Source organism: Acinonyx jubatus, chromosome E3 (assembly GCF_027475565.1).
Source record: "Acinonyx jubatus isolate Ajub_Pintada_27869175 chromosome E3, VMU_Ajub_asm_v1.0, whole genome shotgun sequence".
Lineage (NCBI taxonomy): Eukaryota > Metazoa > Chordata > Mammalia > Carnivora > Felidae > Acinonyx > Acinonyx jubatus.
The window spans coordinates 15,131,447-15,147,085 of record NC_069398.1 but is presented as its reverse complement, the minus strand read 5'-3'; the positions used below and the strand labels follow the sequence as shown (position 1 = coordinate 15,147,085).

At 47.0% G+C, this 15,639-nt stretch overlaps 1 protein-coding gene across 11 annotated transcripts in view; it reads right to left on the bottom strand.

Moving 5' to 3' along the window:
* TNRC6A (trinucleotide repeat containing adaptor 6A) overlaps positions 1-15,639 on the bottom strand; it is a 98,401-nt gene that overhangs the window by 16,249 nt on the left and 66,513 nt on the right. For 7 of the 11 annotated variants that reach the window (XR_008294671.1, XM_027043002.2, XM_053213444.1 and 4 more), the window contains 12 exons: positions 14,941-15,117; positions 13,748-13,923; positions 12,504-12,536; positions 10,845-10,925; positions 10,451-10,502; positions 6,618-6,760; positions 6,063-6,209; positions 5,758-5,895; positions 5,180-5,308; positions 4,660-4,737; positions 4,176-4,386; positions 1,302-1,433 (listed from right to left, as the gene is read on the bottom strand). Coding sequence is in view for 10 of the 11 variants with exons in the window: in XM_027043002.2 (XP_026898803.1) it covers positions 1,302-1,433; positions 4,176-4,386; positions 4,660-4,737; positions 5,180-5,308; positions 5,758-5,895; positions 6,063-6,209; positions 6,618-6,760; positions 10,451-10,502; positions 10,845-10,925; positions 12,504-12,536; positions 13,748-13,923; positions 14,941-15,117 (1,497 nt within the window). In the remaining variant the exon portion in view is untranslated. The remainder of the gene's footprint in view (positions 1-1,301; positions 1,434-4,175; positions 4,387-4,659; positions 4,738-5,179; positions 5,309-5,757; positions 5,896-6,062; positions 6,210-6,617; positions 6,761-10,450; positions 10,503-10,844; positions 10,926-12,503; positions 12,537-13,747; positions 13,924-14,940; positions 15,118-15,639) is intronic. The other 4 variants (XM_053213440.1, XM_053213439.1, XM_053213442.1 and 1 more) reach the window with 4 other exon arrangements.

Here is a 15,639-nt window from a genome sequence, read left to right as displayed (position 1 = left end):
TGGGCACTTAACCAACTAAGCCACCCAGGCACCCGGCCCCAAGCCCAGTCTTAAAGGTCAAGGGGTTGGGCTGAAGGAGAGAGGCAGGAGGTGGGTTACGGATAATCATGTATTTGCACAAGGACTTAAGTTAGTTACCCAGCCCTTCCATCCTTAATTCTAAGGCTGTTTTTGGTGCACTCTCTCCTCATCCACTGCCTTCTGCCTCACTTACACTGCTTGGAGTCTTCTGCGTCTCTGGGTTGAAAATTTAAGATGATTTACGGCACAAAGTGGTCTGTGATTTGCTCATTGTGGCCTCTACTGTCCTAGATTCTTCTTCCTCCCTTTTCCCCCTCACCTCCGTGACACGTGTGCATAACAGAACCCCGTGGGTTGTCCTGCGTTTGAACTTTTCAAATGCTCTACTCTTTTTGCCATCCTCTCTCTACCCCTTCATGTGGTCTGAAGACCCGCTTCTTAGTCTCCATATAAAAGCCTTTCCAGACCCAGCGCACCGAAAGGTTGTCGTTCCTGCCCCCTGCCACCCCCCAACAGTGGACCGCACACTGCCATCCCACGTGTGCCAACATCTCAGTCCGTCCGTGTTCCTGGCACCTACCACAGGGTGTAAAAGCTGTCACGTGCTGACTTTTGCTACCAAACCAAAGAGCTCCGTTCAGGGCAAGTACTGCTCCTGGCTCATCTATGCTCAATGGTGTGCGTGCGTGTGCATGTGTATCCAGGTGGCCAAGAACGGTCCTTTGGAAAGCAGAAAATGTTCCACTAACATTTGCTAGATGGATTGATGTTAAATAGGTTGAAAATTATATTTCTAAAAAAAAAAAATGTAATTAACGGATGAAAAGACAATAATATTGAATCTATATGATTTACACAAAGCAACAAAATACATGAAGAAAATGTGCCATTATACAAAACACTGACAGAAATCAAATTATGCTGGGAGTTTTTAATACCCTCCCCATCATAAGTTAAGTAAATGTTAAGTAGAACACTAGAACGATCAAATCTATTGCAAAAACCTAAATGACCATTAAAGAGGGACAAATTTTTAAACCACAAATGTATACTGAATCTTGATTTTGTACAAAATCATTAATTGTGTTAATTGTGCCTTTTTAAAAATTTAACTAAGATTTAATAACTAATAAGCACTTTTTAATAATGAGGAAAGGGTCTAAGTGGATTTGGCTACAAATACAGACATTTAAGATAAAATAAAAGCCTGAATTTAGTATTCTACAGGGTTTTGTTTTGTTTGTTTTTTTAAGTACAACATGTAAGAATGTATTTCATACCATGTTTGCTGGAGTTTTGATCCAAAGATGTGTTCACAGAAATGCTGTCCACTGTAGTCCACTTCCTTAGTCTTGACTGTGGCTCTTTAATACTGTTCATATCCATATTTACATTCAAGTTTGAGTTCAAGCCTAAAAACAAAACAATATTTTAATAGAAAACCACTTTATAAAATATAACATGTTTTCCTTCCAATACCACGACCTCCATTTTCTAGAAAAAAACATGTAGCTAATCTAATGTTTTTAATCCCGTGACCTGGGACTGTTCCTTAGCAGGTATCACCCTACAAATGTGCACAGCCAAATGATTACAGACAAGCACAAGGTAGGCAGAACACTCTGGGCCCCTGGCCAAGGTTGTGTAGAAATCCTCAATAGATATTCTAATATTCAATAACCCAATGTTTTCAAACCATGAAACTGTTAAAACTATAATTGTGTTAATGTGGAAAACTATTTCTCTATAGAATATGATTATTTTAAAATTCCTTGGTGGGGCACCTTGGTGGCTCAGGCAGTTGGAGCATCCAACTCTTGATTTCGGGCTAAGGTCATGATCTCAGGGTTGTAGGATCAAGCTCCACATTTGGCTCCATGCTGAGTGTGGACCCTGCTTAAGATTCTCTCTCTCCCTCTGCCCCTCTTGTGCTTGCTCTCTCTCAAACGATAAACAAACAAACAAATTTCCCCGGTAAAAAGAGACAATTTTAAGGAAGCTCAATATTAAAGTTTATCTCCAATAAAATAGATCTCTTTAGCTATCCTCCAAGAGCACCACGCATGAAGAAACATAGGGAATCATGTTCAGCTATCTTTTGCTTATAAACAAAAGTTTTCAACTGGCTTGCCAGCCAAAGGACACCGTCACTGAAAAGCAAAAATGTCCTGGGGTGCCTGGGTGGCTCGGTTGGTTGAGCATCTGACTTTGGCTCAGGTCGCGATCCCATGGTTCGTGAGTCTGAGCCCCGCATCAGGCTCTCTGCTGTCAGTGCGAAGCCTGCTTTGGATCCTCTGACCCCCTCTCGATCTCTGCCCCTTCCCCACTTGTGCTCTCTCTCTGTCAAAAGTAAAACAAACATTAAAAAAAAAAAAAAAGTAAAAACGTCCTGCTCTAATAATTTAGAGACTCCCATATCTCAAGGAGCAACTTGCTTGACCTTTGGTGATGAAACACATCACACTCAGATATTCTCTGTTGGAACAGGATGGAAATTTCCATCTTGCATACTGTGGGTCAGAAAACTGACTGTTAATCCAGGGTTTCTTAAGTGTGATCCAGGGACCATCAACACCAGAATCATCTGAGATTCTTGTTAAAAATGAACACTTTTCAATGGGAGCCAGATCTCTGGCCACATAGCCAGGTGGTTCGTATTTTAAAATTTCAAAACAAATAGTTTTAAATACTTGGGTTTGACAACAGTCCACGTGGTATCAGGTCAAACTTAAAAACTTTAATAACGTGGGGCGCCTGGGTGGCTCAGTTAGGTGACCAACTTTGGCTCAGGTCATGATCTCACGGTTTGTGAGTTCGAGCCCCGCGTCGGGCTCTGTGCTGACAGCTCAGAGCCTGGAGCCTGCTTCGGATCCTGTGTCTCCCTCTCTCTCTGCCCCTCCCCTGCTCACACTCTGTGTCTCTCTCTCAAAAATAAATAAAAGATTGAAAACAAACTTCAATAACATAAATTCTCTAATATCATCCCAATTTTTTGAAGAGAGCAATTACATTTGCTGTTCTCTGGACTCATCAACCAGACCCAAGACTCGGCAAATTTTTCTGTGAAGCTTCAAATAGTAAGTATGAGTATCTCAGGCTCCGTGGGCCACCTCTGTGGGTCTCTGTGCAACTCTGTTTTAGCACAAAAGCAACCACAGAAAATACATTAACAAAAGACCATGGCTGTGTTCCAATAAAACTTTCTTTACAAAACCAGGCCACTGGCCAAATGTGGCCAACAGGCTCCAGTCTGCCAATGCCTGATTTAGACAACCATGCTGTGTTGGTATGGGTTAGGCAGACCTCTTAACCAGGAAAATGTATCTCTCTGTCCTTGCTGAGAGTCCACAGCAATAGGAGGGGGAGCCAGAGTGAAGCGAAGCAGGGCAACAGCAGGCCCCACCCCGCCCACGGCCAAGAGCAGGCTAGCTCGTTAGCTGTCTTCAACACACTTGGGCTGGCAACCAATCAAGCTGGCTTTCGAGAAGCCATTTTAAGGGAAAAGAGAGAAAGCAAAAGCAAAATCAACAGAGTGTCAACAATCAAGGCTCAAAATATAATCAAAGGCACAAAGAGAAAAGAGACCCAGGGAGGGGGAAAACATACAAGCCTGAAGTTTCCAGAGGGAGACAGGGAAAGAAAGGAAGAGGGGAGCTACTGCAAGGGCAACAGAGGCAACCCTCCTGCCTCTGTGTCCTACACTCAACACTCATGCCAGAAATCACCCCTAAAGACTCAGACAATCGTGACAATTTCAGGCGCTGCCCCACAGAAGCCACTCATCCCAGTTATTCCCCAAAGCGGCACCGCTCCGGGTGTCTCTGGCATGTGGTTACTAACCACCCTCCCCCCCCCCCCCCTCCCACACACTCTACGAGGAAACCACCTGGGGCTCGAGAGCAACTTCACCTTTATTCTAACCCACTTTAAATGAGCAGGGAGTTTTTGAAACTGCATGGTTTTCTGGAATGGAGAGAGGCCTTCCTGGAAGCAGGGAGATAGGCTGACCCTGGGAGAGGCAGGGCAGCTCCCGGAGAGGAACGAGCCACAGAGCCGGTGTGGTTCCGAGGGGACAGAACTGTGCCGCCAAGGGAGAAGACGTCAGGCAGCGGCTCCTGGTGTCAGGTGAATGCCCCGGCCAAGGAGAAACCCACCTATAGGGAAGTTGCTGAAAGCATTTATTGGTGACGGCCCTTTCTGCAGCTCGGGTGTAGTGTGGGGCATGACGTTCTCGAGGAAAGGTTTCATGGCTGGCTGATGGAGTGGCTGCTGCTGAGCTGGCGGGGTCTGTTGCTTCACCAACAGGTTGGGGTCCAGTTGGCGAGACTGCTGCATCATTTGCTGCTGCACACTAAGAGGTCGACCCTGAAAACAACCAAGTGATCGGGAAACACTGGAGAGAAAGTCTTTAGGGATACCCAGGTATTCCCCCCTCAACTGCCGAATTCCCCTCCTCCCCGGCAGGAAGGTGAATAATCACCATACTCCAGTTAACACGACCTCCGGGCAAACAGGAGACTTAACGCATCACATATTTGGTTGTATCTTGATACAGGCATTTCGCCTCTCTTGTCACAAGCTCGAATGAAGTGAGTTCAGCGCAAGCGAAGCAAAAGGGGAAAGAAGGGTGCGATCTACCTGCTGGTCTTGCTGCTGCCGGTTCCCAGAAGGCACGCTTCTCTGACTCTGCGCCCTTTGCTGCTGCGCTAACAATCGCTGGAGGGGAGATGGCGAAAAGGCCGTCAGCGTCTCGTCAGAGTCGTGTCATAGAGCAAGCTTCGGGATGGCTGCAGGTGGACCTAAGGCGTGGCCTCATCTGGCGTACCCTCCTCCTGGGGCTCCCTGGCCTCAGGCCGTTGTTGAATTCGGTCTTTGGTTCGGTCTAAACTACCTGCGCTTCGGGAGGGACATGTCCCCACCCCACCCCCCCCCCCCCGCCCCCATCCCACTCCCTCCGCCATCCCAGATCTGACTGGGTGGTGCTCGAAGAGCATCCCGCCTTTCCAGCTCACGACCTGTCCTCCCCGACAGACTGTAAGCTTCCTGGGGGCGACGGCACCCACTGTTTGCTGCCACGCTTCCCGCAGAGTCTTGGGTTTATTAGCACACAGTAGACGCTCAACAGACTTGCACTGAATAGGACTGTTAACCGACTCACCTGTAACTGGGAGATCTGAGAAAGCTGGTTTAGTTGGGATAGCTGGTTCAGCATGGCTACCTGTTGAGGGCCAAAGAGCGGATTCAGGCCACCGTTGTTTGGTGCATACTTCAGCAATGAAACTGGAACCTTAGGATCACAACGGCAAGTTAATAACGTTGATCAAATAACTCAAAACTAACTAAACGTGCTGTGTAGTTTGACTTGTCAATAGAGCAATTAAATCTGTGGACTATTACCATGGAAGGTTGGTTAAGTTCTTGCTTTGCTTTATCGTTCATATAAACTTTTCTGGGTTAACTACAAGAGGACAGGGGTGAAATCTTAAAGCGGCCAATTTACTTTGCTGTTGTCTTCCTCCCCTCAACGTGTTTTGCGGAAGATAGTGGTAAATTTCAGGTGTGACTGAACTTGGACTCATTTTCTTGACCCAACCCACATCCGTTCGTAAGGACAGCTAATTCTGCATTAGCTGCGTCTCAAAGAGGCCAGTCGACGTGATGAGGAGCACCTAACTGTCTCGTTCAAATACCAAGTGTTTCCAGGTACACAGGGGAGAGCACGCCCGCAGTCGCTACCTGAGGGGAGAGTAATGGAGGAGGCACTTGAGCACGGAGATTAGGCTGAGATGAACTAAGAGGTTGTGCTGGAGGCTGCTGCAGGCCCCGGGCTTGTGCTGCTGTGTTTCCAACACCGAACATACTGGGATTGCCATTCTGCAAAACCAAACGACAGCAACAGAACCCCAGTGGGATTCTTTAGGGACGGACGTCGCAATACCACACTGTAATATTGATTTAAACACAGTAACTACAAGTAAGAGAGATCTTATTACTTCTACAAAGCATTCAACAGAGAGCCTAAAATACACGCGTGGACTTACCTGTCTAACAGAATTCAAGTTTTGCATACCCAGCCCTGCTATGGAGCCAAGGGCCTGGTTAGGTAGTGCACTATTTGAAGGGGGAAGCTTCATGCTTTGACTGGACATAAACTGCATGTTTTGGGATTCATCTGCTACAATGCCATCCTGATTGGACAGACAGAAAGATGTGCAACACCAGCCAAGCAAACAAGTAGAAGGGAGAAATCATTGCAGGAACAGAAGAGAAGTCACATGACATTCCAGCATCAACAGGAAACAGGTAGAGAACAGAAGAGATCAGATTAGTGTTAATTCTAGAGTACATAAAAAGAACCAAACACATTTTACGGGATTCAGAAGAAAATACAAAATGCAATCCCTATGCTAAACTGAAACATAAAAGGGAGAATGAACTACAAATCCAGTAGTAGGATTTGGCACTGGATTATAAGCAGTACCTTACATTAAATGCCCTAACCACTAATGAGAAAATTATGCCATTAAGTGTACTGGTTATTAGCCACAGGGGGGAAACAAACAAACAAACAAACAAACAACAAACAAACAACTTACCTTATCAAAATAAGGACTGCGCTCCATGGAAGACTCTTTGGAAATCTGAGGCCGAGAACCAGGGCCTTTCCCGACCGTTCGATTGTAATCACCAATATTTAGGCTATGTTTATCTATGTCCATTCGTTTGTCTTGTAACATTCCTAATAAAGGCAGGAAATGATGTTACCATGTAGGAAGACGATTCAGTTGGCTTCAGATAAATTTACAGTAGAAAGCAAAACATTTCCTCCCTGAGGGAGGACTTCTGCCTTGAGAAGGACATGTGAAAAATGCACTTGCATTTAGTAAATCTTGCATTCCTCACAAGTAAAGTTGGGTTTAGCAGACGCTGCTGTTTTACTGAACCAATTAACCTGAAGTAAATAGGTTAAGATGTCTTTGGTCATCTTTAACCTAAACTTTATAATAAAAACAATTTCCAGTTACAAATAACAAAAACAGCCGCCACGAGAACGCGCCATCGGGACAGAGGCGCGCGATGTGCCGGGCACTCACTGTCCCAAACGTGTGCTCTAATTTCATGCTGGTAACCCTACTCTTCTCGCCCCCATTCAGCAGATGGGGAAACTGGAGACAAGACAGGCTCACACCTTCTCCTCTCTCAGGTCTTCCTCTCCCATTACGGTCCACATTCTGCCTTCTCTGCAACCTCAAACTCAATTTCTTATTCCTATATGTATCTCATCTTTAATAATAACCACGTATTGTTTACTGTCTCTCAGCTCCAAATTCACCCTTTCTGACTGCCCAGTCAAAGCGCACCTGGGCTCTTTACAGTTTTTCCTTTGCCAGTTGGTGCAGAGGCTCTGTCGGTAGAGGGCGCCGGAGAGACGCTGTGGGAGGAAGTTCCATGTGCTCCCGGCAGCCCCCAGAATCCCCCCCCCCCATCCCTCCACGTGGCTCTGTAGCAGAGTCTCTAGTGAGACACCGCTCTGCGGACAGATTTCCACCAAGTGCCACCAGCACAACAGCACAGCGACTCGCGTGCCATTCAGTGAGCCATGGAGGAGGCAGGGCCTCCTCCTCACAGAACGGACCCACGGTCCGGATACGGATTTGTTTTTCCTGCCTGAAAAGCTTCTGCCATCCCCAGTCTGGCAGAAGGCCTTATATCCCCACAGCACTGTGTCTGACCATGGAACTCACTCCAGAGCAAAGGGAGGACGGTCATGGGATCACGCCCGTGGATCAAGCGGTCTGACCACATACGCCGTCACCCAAAAGTAGCTAGCCAAACTGACAGGTAGAACTGGTTACAAACCAAGTCGGGAGACAACATCCTTCAAGGACGGGCTTCTGCTTCATGGCACACACTGCCACCCACATCACCAGAACACAGAGGTCTGGGAATCAGAAGGTGAGAGTCAGCATGGTTTCTCTGTTATACCTGACAAGCCACTCAGAATTCTTGCTTCCTGTTCCAGCAACTCTACAGATTTGGAGACCTTAGTCCTCAAGAGAGAGAAAACGCTTCTACGAGGAGACACATCAGGCCGCTGAACTGGAAGATGAAAACGGCACCTGGACATTTTGCCCTCCTTGTGCCACTGAACCGCCAGGCAAAAGGGGTTCATCTGCTGGCTGAAGTGACTCTGATCACCAGAGGAAATGGGCTTTCTGATACAAAACGAGGGCCGCGAGGACTCTAGAACCCAGGGGGTTCTCTGGGGGTGCTCCTTCGCATGTCCGGGCCCACTAGTAAAGGTCAATGAAGAGCCAGAGCAACCAAGAAAAGGCAGGACGATTAAAGGCTTGGATTCTTTGGGAACAAAGACCTGCATCCCTCCAGCAGCAAAGGAACCCGGGGGCGCTGAGGTACTGGTAAGAGCAGGGCAGTGTGGGACGGGTGCCGACAGCAGCAAGCCAGGACACCAGCCACAGGTCTGACCAATCACAGAAACGAGGTCAGTACAAGCTCTGCACGTTTCCTATGGCTTGTTACATGAGTGTGGTTATCTGGATAGGCCAACCTTCTCTCTCCCATTTTCGTTTTATCCACTCTGAACTGATGAAAGTTCCTATCCTATCCAACTGTTGAAAGTTCGCTCTACAACTCGGTCTTTCAGTCTCAACTGTGACTAACTTTGAGGGGTAGTAATACCGCCAATGACAATGCAATGACTACTGGGACCGTGTGTGTCTCCTCAGTTTGGTGAAAGGGCAGACTTCCTCACCCGTCAGAAAGAGAAAGAGAGCCGCGCCTCGTTAAGACAGAGCCGCTCTGCCACCGTAGTGGGACAGGGCGGTGTGCGCACAGGGCGCGTGTGGAAGATGGTGGTCGAAGGGCGGGGTGAACTGTGCCATCCATCGACCTGCCGCCTCTCAGCTCCAAATTCACCTCGTCAGCCCTGGACCCTTTCCGTATCTTTCCCTTGGCCGGCCGACACTGCAGCTTTGCGGGTAGAGGGTGCAGGAGACACTGCTGTCTCCCGGGTGCAGGCACCCCCTCCTGCGGCACAGACCCCACCCTGCCGCGGCACCCCCGGCAGCGGCTCTGGCGGTCTAGTGGCAGAGCGCCTCCCGTGAGACACCTCCCCACGGGGCACAGCTCCTGCAGTTCCGCGTGGGCGACACCACCGTGACTTCTCTGCCACGCGGTGAGCAAAGGCCAGGTCCAGGAGTCTGGACCCCCTGCACGGGCACGCCACCTCAGTCCTAAGGTCAGAGACCTCTCCTTGCCTCTGCTAGTCTACCTTCAGTGTGCTCCTTACCTCCTACTAGGCAAAGCCTCGTCACTCGAGTAATTCCTTAGATTTGTATCAAACCTTCCTGTTCAAATCGCTGCATAGTCCGCTCTCCTGCCCGGACTCAGACTAACAGAAAAACGGCACCACCTACTAAAGCTTTCAGGCAAGAAAGTGGAAATCAGCTTTTATCACACCCGCTCCCTCACCCTCCACAATGAATTGGTTCAGACTGGTTACCAACTTTCGTTGATTCTAATTCCTGAATCTCCACAGAATTAAGAGTCTTCCCACCTACTATCTTAGAGTTTTGAAATCCTCACTGGATTTGAAATCCCACTCCAACAAATCTCACACTGGTTCTGGTATCTTGTCCTTAGTCCTCTGCCGCGAATCTTTCCTGTCCTAAGACATTTTCAACCTGCAGCCATAATAATTTTACTATTATTATTTTTAAAGTTTATTTATTTTGAGAGAGAGAGAGACAGAGAGACGACAGAGAGCATGCATTCATGAGCAGGGGAGGTGCAGAGAAAGAGAGGGAGGGAGAGAATCCTAAGCATGTTCCATGCTGTTAGTGCAGAGTCCCACACAGGGCTCAGGTGAGATCATGACCTGAGCAGAAATCAAGAGCTGGGCACTTAACTGGCTGAGTCACCCAGGTGCCCCTACCATCATAATTTTCCTAAAACATAAACCCAAATCATGTCATTCTCCTGCTTCAAATTATTTAATTCCGTGCTTTCAGAATAAAGTTCAAACCCCCCAGCTCCTTATGTTTTAGCCTCTGCCTCATTTCTAGCACCTTCCCTAGGCAAAGCTTCTTCATTACCACACTCCCACCACCACAACCAATTTACGTTTCTTCTCCCTAAGACTCTATCACCCAACCTGGATGACTCCTCCTGACAGGACTAGACTTGAGGTAATCACAGACTGGTATCACCATGACCTCAGACCTTGCACAGCGATGTGCACTTGGAAGGCTTATAAACCACCGTACTCTCACGCGGGCTGGAGAGCACAGGATACCGTAACGGGAACCCAGACCTCCCCTCTCCTGGCCCAGGTCAGTGCTCGCTTAGTAGGATCATGTCACAGATCCGTTTGTCCATCCGTGATGAATACAAACTCAACCTGATTTACCTCCAGAAAGGTCCATCTTATTGCTCTGTACATTTTCTTCTGGTGAGTCTCTCTGAAGGAAGAAAATGGGGCATGTTAGCAGGCCTTCATTCATCAATGAAAAGAAATTAAAAACGAAAACCTTTACTTCGTTATTTGTCAAAAGGCAAAGAGGATATGTGACCGACGTTTTTAGCTACGACTATAAAAATAAAGAAGGCTTCATGGCCCATTTTACTGTAACCTCCAGCAGACTCATAAGGCCTCAAACGTAAGTAATAATTTGTTAAGAAAACAAAAAATTAAATTAGGGTAATTTAACCACCATTATAGGTGGTTAACAGACCACCTATAACAGTATGGGGTATCAGACCACCATTAAAAGGGGAGGGGGCTGCTGGGAAAACACACTTACCGAAAAACTGATATTTGAAAACTGTTTAACGAATGGATTTATCCACGCTTCGTCTTGTTTGTTTCCACCTTTCATGGTTCCCTTTGCAAAACAAAAGAGTAGAAAGCTGCCACGGCCACCTCTATTGATCTGGGTACAGTGATGGATTACTATAACTTCAAGACAATTCCCAACTCTCATTTTTAGCCAATTAATTTCTCCTTCAACCAACTCTTATCCGAGTTGTTAACAATTACAAATCAACTTATTTGATTTTCAACTTCCTTTGCTCCAGTCCTCTGGTATAGCTGTAATGTACAGAGAAATCCCTAAAGGCAAGCAGTCAGAAGGAAAAGACGGAAGCAAAGGGCCCTGATGACCCACACAAGCAAAAAAGGTCCTCGGACCAACGGAGTACTGCTCGTCACACAGTTTCCAGTTTATAACTGGATGGTGCTCTGAGAGCTCACTCATAATCTGGGTCTGTGGAGCTCTCACACCACACTAATGTAAAAGTAGTCATGAGGTTTCTCGGGTTCATCCAAAGAAACCCACATAACGCGTACTTTAGTTATGCTGCATGCGCTGTACTGAACAAGCACCACACGTTTCCAAATGAAAGACTTGAAAAACTATGATCTGTGTTGCCAAGAACACAGTACCCCAGCAGCAGCTGAGGCTGGGGGCCCCCCCTTCCACCCCGGTGCTGGCCGGGAACAGGCGGTACAGAAACTACCGAGACATGCTTCGAGGGGGTGAATGGTCCACGACATGCCCGGTCAACCGGGAGGCGGGAAGCCACAGGGACCAAGGTGTCCCGTGAATGTGAAGACCATGGGGCCATTCTCGGTCTGCTGCCTTAATTTCCCTTTCCCGTTGCTACCGCCTGTTCCTTCCGACTGTGGGACAGAACACAGCTTCACAGTCCCCCCCCCCCCCCCCCCCAAGTGCAGGTCTCTGAAGCAAGCACCTAACCCTCGCCGTGGTTTCTGAAGTCGTCCTTGATTCCTCTGCCTCTCACTCCCACCCGCACGCCTAACTGGCTGCCAAGGCCTTCTGTCCCTTCCATTTCAAAATGTGTCTCCAATCAGTCCTTGCACTACACATCCATTCTTGCTTCCCCATTCAGGCCCTCACTTCTCACCCGAATGAGTGCAGAAGCTTCCTGAGATCCCCAACTCTGGTCCCTCCTCAGTGCCAATGATCTTTCATACGATCACTGGTTAGCTTTCTTTAAAGTGAGTAATTTAAAAAACCCAAGTTCATGTTGCCTTCTATGCAATTTCACTGGCTCTGTATTTTAAACAGAATAAAGTTCAAATTCTTTGGCACGGTACTGAAAAGACTTTACAACCTGCCCCTTCATCTAACTATAGAGCCAGATCTCTTGTCACCTCTGTCCAGAGATTCCACATTTAGTATGTCAGGCTACTCTTCTCCTTAGCACATCCCACCCCCAGGCATCTTCCAAATTCAAGTGGGCACTCCTCAGAGCTCTCCTATGGCCCCACACTAGACTCTGAGCTCCTTGAAGGTGCAGCTCATGTCCTAGTGGTTTTGAACCCCCAGCACCAAGCACAGTACCTGGCACACAGCAGAGGCTAAATAAATGTTTGCAGTTGCTTTCTAAAAGATTTTTACTAGCAGAAACAAAGGAGAAAGAGTAAAAAGGCTACACACCCTTTCCCTTCTCCTTTTTTTGCCACTCAGACCCTGTAAGGAAAGACAAAGTCACAAAACAGCACGGTCCAGTGGGAAGAACACAGGGTTTGGAACTGGAAGGCCTAAACTTAAGTTCCCGCTCTGTCACTTGCTAGTTATGTATCTCTGGGCATGCCACCACCTTTTCCGGTCTCAAATTCCTAATCAGTATTCTATCTCAAAAGGTCATGAGGATCAAATGGCTTATGTTAAATATGGGAAAACACTTCATAAACTACATGGAGGCAACAGGCAAATTCAGCCAAATGAAAATCCTTGTAAAGGAAAATGGCAGGTCCTAGACTGAGAATCCCAGGATTAAAAGGGAGGGACCCTGGTGGCCAGCTAGGGGAGCTACTGGATATTTTACCTGCAAGGTCCCTCGGGGTGGGGAGGGGGGCGTAAAAAACAAAACAAAACAAACGTTTCTCAAAAAGGCAGTGGGGGGGGAGGGGGGAGAACCCCCAGGGGAGGGCCCCCCAGGGAGAACGACCTGGGGACTGGGCATATATTTTGAAAATGGTCCCCAAGAGAATCTGACACCAGCATCCAATACCATCTCTTAAGAACCTGTGCTTTATGTCAGTGGTCTCAGACCTGGCTCTGCATCAGAGACATTTGGGGTCCAATTTCCAAAACTACAGTAGGTCTGGGGTACAGGAGGTTGTGCTTTTAACAAATGCCATTATGATTCTGATGTACCAACAGGTTTGGGGGTAACATTTGTCCACATATCGGAGACAAACCAAACAACTCTGATCATTTCTGGGCATTTCTGTCACAGGACCTTTCGGGGTGAGGGAAGGGCTGAGGACGGGGGATGAGAAAGGAAGACGGTGATTCTGGGTAAAGGGGGGTTGGGGGCTCCGGGTGAAGCGGAATGGGAGATGAGCTGGCGGTGGGATGGAAAGAGTCAACATGGAGATTTGCCCTTCTCTTCATCCCCACCACTGCGGGCACCACTCTGGGTGAGGGGCTGTCCCAGGCAGCACTGGTGGAAGGGGAGGAGGAGAGAAATCCCAAGCTGTAGCAGTGGGGAGAAAGGAAGTTCCTGTGGTCTTACGGTTTTCTAGGTGGCTGCCCGTACCGAGGCTACACCTAAATTGGGGACTGCCTAGACTGTACTGGTCGCCATAAATGGGCAGGCAGGACAGCAATTTTTTCTGAGGGTAAACTACCTTTGGAATTCAAAGTTTCAAGGGCTGTGCCCTTGAAATGTTTACCTTCGATGACATTTTCTTTGTATATGGTGGCCAATTTAAAGATGAGTTAAGCTCTTGAGATGAATTACTATTCCACATTCCAATCTCTACATCCTCTTCCTCTTCCCAGCCAGTGGGGCGATTTCCAGGCAATGGCATATCATCACCACACCAGCCATCTTGCATAGATTTTGGCCCTGATTGTGGATTTGTGATACAAAGAGAAACATGCTTTAATCAAACAATTCTTTCTAGAGGATGAGAACTCATTAACAGGGTGGGGCGAGATGGGGGTACCTAAAAAAACCCCGCTTTTACTTCCCTTCCCAAATCTACAGGGCAGAAGTGTATGTTTTATACTGAGTTGAAAGTTCCATTAGGCAAGAATTTTTTTTTCTTTTTATAAGTAATCTCTACACCCAACATGGGGCCCAAACCCACGACCCCGAGATCAAGAGTCGCATGCTCTACTGACTGGGCCAGCCAGGCACGCCTAAGCCTGAGAATTTTTTTTAATTAAAAATTTCAATGAAACATCTCCCATGCTTTTACAAACAGAAGGTACCTCAGATGGAACAATGGTAGCCTTCTTGTTCACCCTTAACATTCTGCATGGCCGCGCACAGGGCAGAGGATAGAAAAAATTTAAAAGAATTCATTTTGAAATACATTTTCAACGAGCACGGCCAAAAAGTATTGCAAATCATAAGCAGAAAGTATCTCATCTCTATACTCAGCCTTTGGAAGTCCTACGGGGTGCCCCCCACACAACTTATGGGACAGTGACCGTGTTCATCTAAACAACAGGGGTCCTTCTTGAACTTTGTTCATTTTACATATAATATTCAGGGAATTATCTGAAACCTCAGCCGGACATTTTGGATATGCGTCTACATGACTATTCAGTCACTCATGCTGGACAGCATAAAAGTTGCTTGACCGTTACTAGATAATCTTATTTGGTAAAATGTAATTTAGATTTGGTGAAGTATATGCAAATCCTTAATAGTTAGCACAGTTCTAAGGAAAGGTAAGAAAATTTACAACAATAAAAGAACAAACCAAGTTACAAATTCAAAGAGCCAGTGAAATCATCCAGTATGACAATACAGGAATACATTTACAATATAAACATTATCTGATTATTTACAGTCCTAGTCAATGACCGATCACCACTGTGACAAAATAGCTACCAGGAATTATCAACAACTTACCAGATTTGCTTAACGCTTGAGGACCAACAGAGCTGGAGCCCCACGTGGACGTGCTGGATGCCGCAGCAACGGGCTCCCCCCAGCTGGGACCACTGTCTATGGGTTTACCCCATGCTGAAGTACCATTATCCACAGTTGTGGCTGGAGTAGAAGGCTCCCCCCAGGGCTCACCCCAGCCTTTAGAAAGTGTGGGAAAAGAAGTCATCAGCACATGGTAGGGTGGGGCGGTGGAATAAGGGGCAGTAAGGAATACTTCAGGGAACAAAAGATGAAGACCTTCACATTCACGTATCTAATAATGATGCTGTGATGCGCAAAAACAGATGGCATCTGTTTTATGCAAAGATGATAAGTCATTTCCCATTATGATAGTTTAGCCAGTGATGTGACTTTTTCCACCTCTTCTTTCCTAACTGCCCGCTGGGTGTAGAGCAGACTGCTTCCAATAACCCCGATTATGGCAAGTTATCTTCCTTCGAAGACGAACTTAATTCCTGGGAAAGTCAAGTCACTCTGAGCCAAACCTAGTGAATTCAAGCGGGTGATCAAGCCGCGTAACAGCGTGTGGATGAAATTTATACCCTAAGGGCAACCTTTCAACATCACTGTTCTGGGATAAACAAAAATGAACTGCCAGACTAACAAAAGGTAGGCATCTGATTTTTATACCTGCTGGACAATGCTTCTTAAAAATTCTGA